Source organism: Microtus oregoni, unplaced genomic scaffold (assembly GCF_018167655.1).
Source record: "Microtus oregoni isolate MIOR12 unplaced genomic scaffold, Mior012 000113F_000, whole genome shotgun sequence".
Taxonomy (NCBI): domain Eukaryota; kingdom Metazoa; phylum Chordata; class Mammalia; order Rodentia; family Cricetidae; genus Microtus; species Microtus oregoni.
The window spans coordinates 422096-425685 of NW_024544739.1; the positions used below are offsets into that span (position 1 = coordinate 422096).

General features: G+C 43.2%; 1 protein-coding gene across 1 annotated transcript; it reads right to left on the reverse strand.

Annotated features, from left to right (window-relative positions):
* Nucleotides 1-2580: 2580 nt before the first annotated feature.
* LOC121443775 (spindlin-2-like) lies at nucleotides 2581-3369 on the reverse strand (the record flags this gene model as incomplete). The annotated part of the gene is made up of 2 exons (XM_041645567.1): nucleotides 2581-2796; nucleotides 2920-3369. Coding segments are annotated over 2 exons (666 nt in total), but the record flags the coding sequence as incomplete, so codon positions are not given.
* Nucleotides 3370-3590: the final 221 nt, after the last annotated feature.

Below are 3590 nucleotides of genomic sequence, written 5' to 3' on the forward strand. Positions count from 1 at the left end.
GTTGGTTGCAGTAGTACACACCTTTAATCCCAACACTTGGGAGGCAGAGAAAGATTGACCTCTGTAACTTCAAGGTGTGGTAGCACATACCTTTAATCCCAGTGCCGAGAAGGCAGAGACAAACAGGTCTCTGTGAATTCAGGTGTAGTACCATACACCTTTGATCCCAATGCTGGGAGGCAGAGACATGTGGATCTTTGAAACTTCAAGGACAGCCTGTTCTACAGAGTTATTCCAGGTCAAAGATACAGAGAACCTGTCTCAAAAGGCAAAATATAAAAAGGAAAAATAAATTAGAGCTTAAATTGAAGCTAACAAAGATGGAAAATACACAGAGAATTTTGATACTGTATGCTATTGTGCTCTGTTTGAATCATTTGAATGCTGAGGAAGGAGCAATAGTTGCTAAAAGATATGTGTTTATAAATGCTGCTGAACTAAACCCACGTAGATATTTTGAAAGTGCCTTGACTTTAAAATTTGGATCTAAGGACATGATGCTTTGGAAAGGAGGTTCTTATTTTGTATTCAGAGAGGGTGAGAGTCTGTGGACTGCCGCTATCCCAATATGGTATTACGGATCACGACTTTCCTCATATGACCTCCGTCCACAGAGATGTCAGAAAAATCCTTCCCTAAGAGGGCAAGTTGTTTACAAATGAAAGATTATACAACAGGAGAGAAATGGGAGATTTGTTTGGGCAAGCTGTTGAATGGATAAAGTGATGGAAGAAGGTCATTGCTTAATTAAATAAAGAATCTGCTTCCCTTGATAGGTTAGAACATAGGTGGGAGGAGTAAAGAGAACAGAATGCTAATAGAAAGAGGAAGTGAGCTCAGAGATGCCATGCACCCTCTCCTAGGCGCACGTTAGCTCTCCTCCCTGAGGCAGATGGCAATGCAGCCAGCCAAGGGTCAGACATGCTGAATCTTTCCTGGTAAGCGCACCTCATGCTGCAACATACATTATTAGAAATGGGTTAAGAGGCTGAAAATACTGGGCCAGGAAGTGTTTAAAAGAATACAGTTTTTGTGTTCTTATTTAGGGGCATAAGCTAGGTAGGCGGCCATGGTGCTGGGAACGCAGCCCCGCTGCTCAAATTACTACTATAAAGGGGGAAATTGAAGAAGGGAAGGAAGAAGAGAGAGAGAGAGAGAGAGAGAGAGAGAGAGAGATGGAAGAATGGATGAATTCAATCATTCATTGGAAAAATGAGTGAACCAAAGAATGAGGAGACCTAGAAGGATAAAATGTGCTGCATTCCCTGTGAGAGTCAGGTCATATGAAAGATGGACATTGTTTTGCACTGAGGAGGAGGATTTTTCCATTTTGCCTTCTTTGTGCTCCAAGCCCAGCCACAAGAGTGATGATGAGGACTGGGAGAAGAAGAGGTGAGGGTGTACCAGAATTCCCTGGTATAAGTTATCACCCAAATTGTAGCCAAATCACCTGACCTGAGACAGCTGATCTACATGCTGGACCCTAACTGGCAGTTTGACAACTCTAACATTTTAACCAAGTTTGTGAAGATCAAGGAAGCAAAAATCGCCCCGTTACAGGATGGCAAGATCCTTACATGATGGGAGTCAGACATCAATACCATACTGGTATTTGGGGGTCTGATGGGTTTGTGGGGTCTTTGTCACACTCCACCTAGCATCGGGGATTCCCTCGTTTACTGATTTGATGGAGATCGGTGCATTCATCATATGTGTGCATGTCATACATTAGTGGGCATCAATGTGTACATGTTTATCCTGTGTGTGGATGCGTCTGTCGATGAGATTTATAGCCCAAGTCCTACAGAACATGATCAATGAATGGGAACACTGTTTTCCAGATATGACAGGGCAATTATTTAAATGAACTCATAAGGGTTGGATGGCATGCAAAGGACCAATGAGAGATCAAGGAATACCGAATCCAGGCATGACAAAGTAGGTGGCAGACAGAATTCTGACAAAAGGAAGTAGATAGCATGACGTCCATCCCACTGCAGAAGAGCAACTGGGCGGAGACACTTTTCTCTAAGCAGGAGGCTCCTGGTCACTCAACATGCTCCAGTGGAGTTCAAACATCCAGTGACTTACGGCCAGTACAAATTAAGCTATTCATCAAATGAAACCTTATTTCCTCTGATTTTGAGTATACATTTGTGTCCCTTCCTGATTAATCTACTCGTTATCCTCTTAAGTCCCCATACCTCACTCTGATATCTGTCACATCTTTCCAGTTGACATGTTTTTCCCTCAAGCTTTATCCCGCCCCGAGATCCTACAACTTTTGTCCCCTCTCCACTACTCCCTAGACAGCCATCTTGTCCTTTACCACACCAAGCATTTTCAGTCCATCCTCTCCAAGGGGAAAGACCATAAATCCTGCTTTGTTTTGAGGCATGTATTTCTGTGACGTCCCATCCACCAAACATAATCCATCATTCACCAAAGAACAAAACATGTTCACAAATTTTTATTTTTCGAGCAAGAATATTCCATTGGAAAAAAATACCAGGATTAATAGAAGACCTGCGGTATCTCTGAAAAAAACACATTCCCCAAACACAGTTTTAAGTGTGCCCCTCAAATTTTGAGAATTTCACTTTCACAGATCTTCCCCAAATCGTAGACATAGATATGGAAGTCATTATTAAACTTGATGAAATACACAGAAGGTTTGGTGGGAACTTGGCAAATAATTTTACCTATCTCTTGGGTTCCATCTTTTTTGTTGTACTGCACAACTTTGCCTGCCAAGGAATCCCTGCCTAATGCCAAAGTCACCTCTACTGGAGGACACTCAGGCATGATGTGGACGTTGCCCTCAATGGAATCATCAAGATGGTGGTAAAGGTACAGGACTGGATCATTCTCCTTGACAATGTAGAAACAGGTCATCCTGGTCTGCACCTCATCTGGGACCATGACACTGCACTCCTCCTTAGAGCCTGGCTTGATGTGGAGGTTGCCTTCAAGGTAGTCATCCAGGAGGTGGTAAATATACAAGACCGGATCTTTCTTGTAGGTAATATAGACCCAGGTCTTCATGATTGGCACCTCCTCTAGGACCATCCCATTCCAGTCTTCCTTAGAGCCATTTGTGCCTGTGAATGTATGTTTCACTGCACTGCCAACTATGGTGTTTGACAGACGAGTGTCTGTCACCTGAGGAAATGGCACATTATTAGGCAGGATCTTAAGGTTTAAAATCCTTTCATCGCTGTGAAGCTCCAAGCCATAGACACAATCAATCCCATCATATTTCAACAAATAGAGAGAGGGATATGTTGGCAGTTGATCTAGAATGATGGCTTTCCACTGGGTGACTGGTTCATTGGCTTCCTTCCAGCCATGAGAAATTCGGCGGCCAACAATATTCTCCAGGGCCTCAAAAGGCTTACTCAGTTTTTACTTCTGGAGAGTTGGCCTATTCTTCTTTTGGAGAGGTGGCATGCATCTCATACTAAGAGGCATCTTTATCATGGTGGTAGATTTACTGAGATAGGCCACAACACTCCTGTTCCACTGTCTCTTGGCTCTCTTTCTGTGCTTGGGCTTCATAGCTGCCAATCTCTGCATTGGAAGAATTCTTC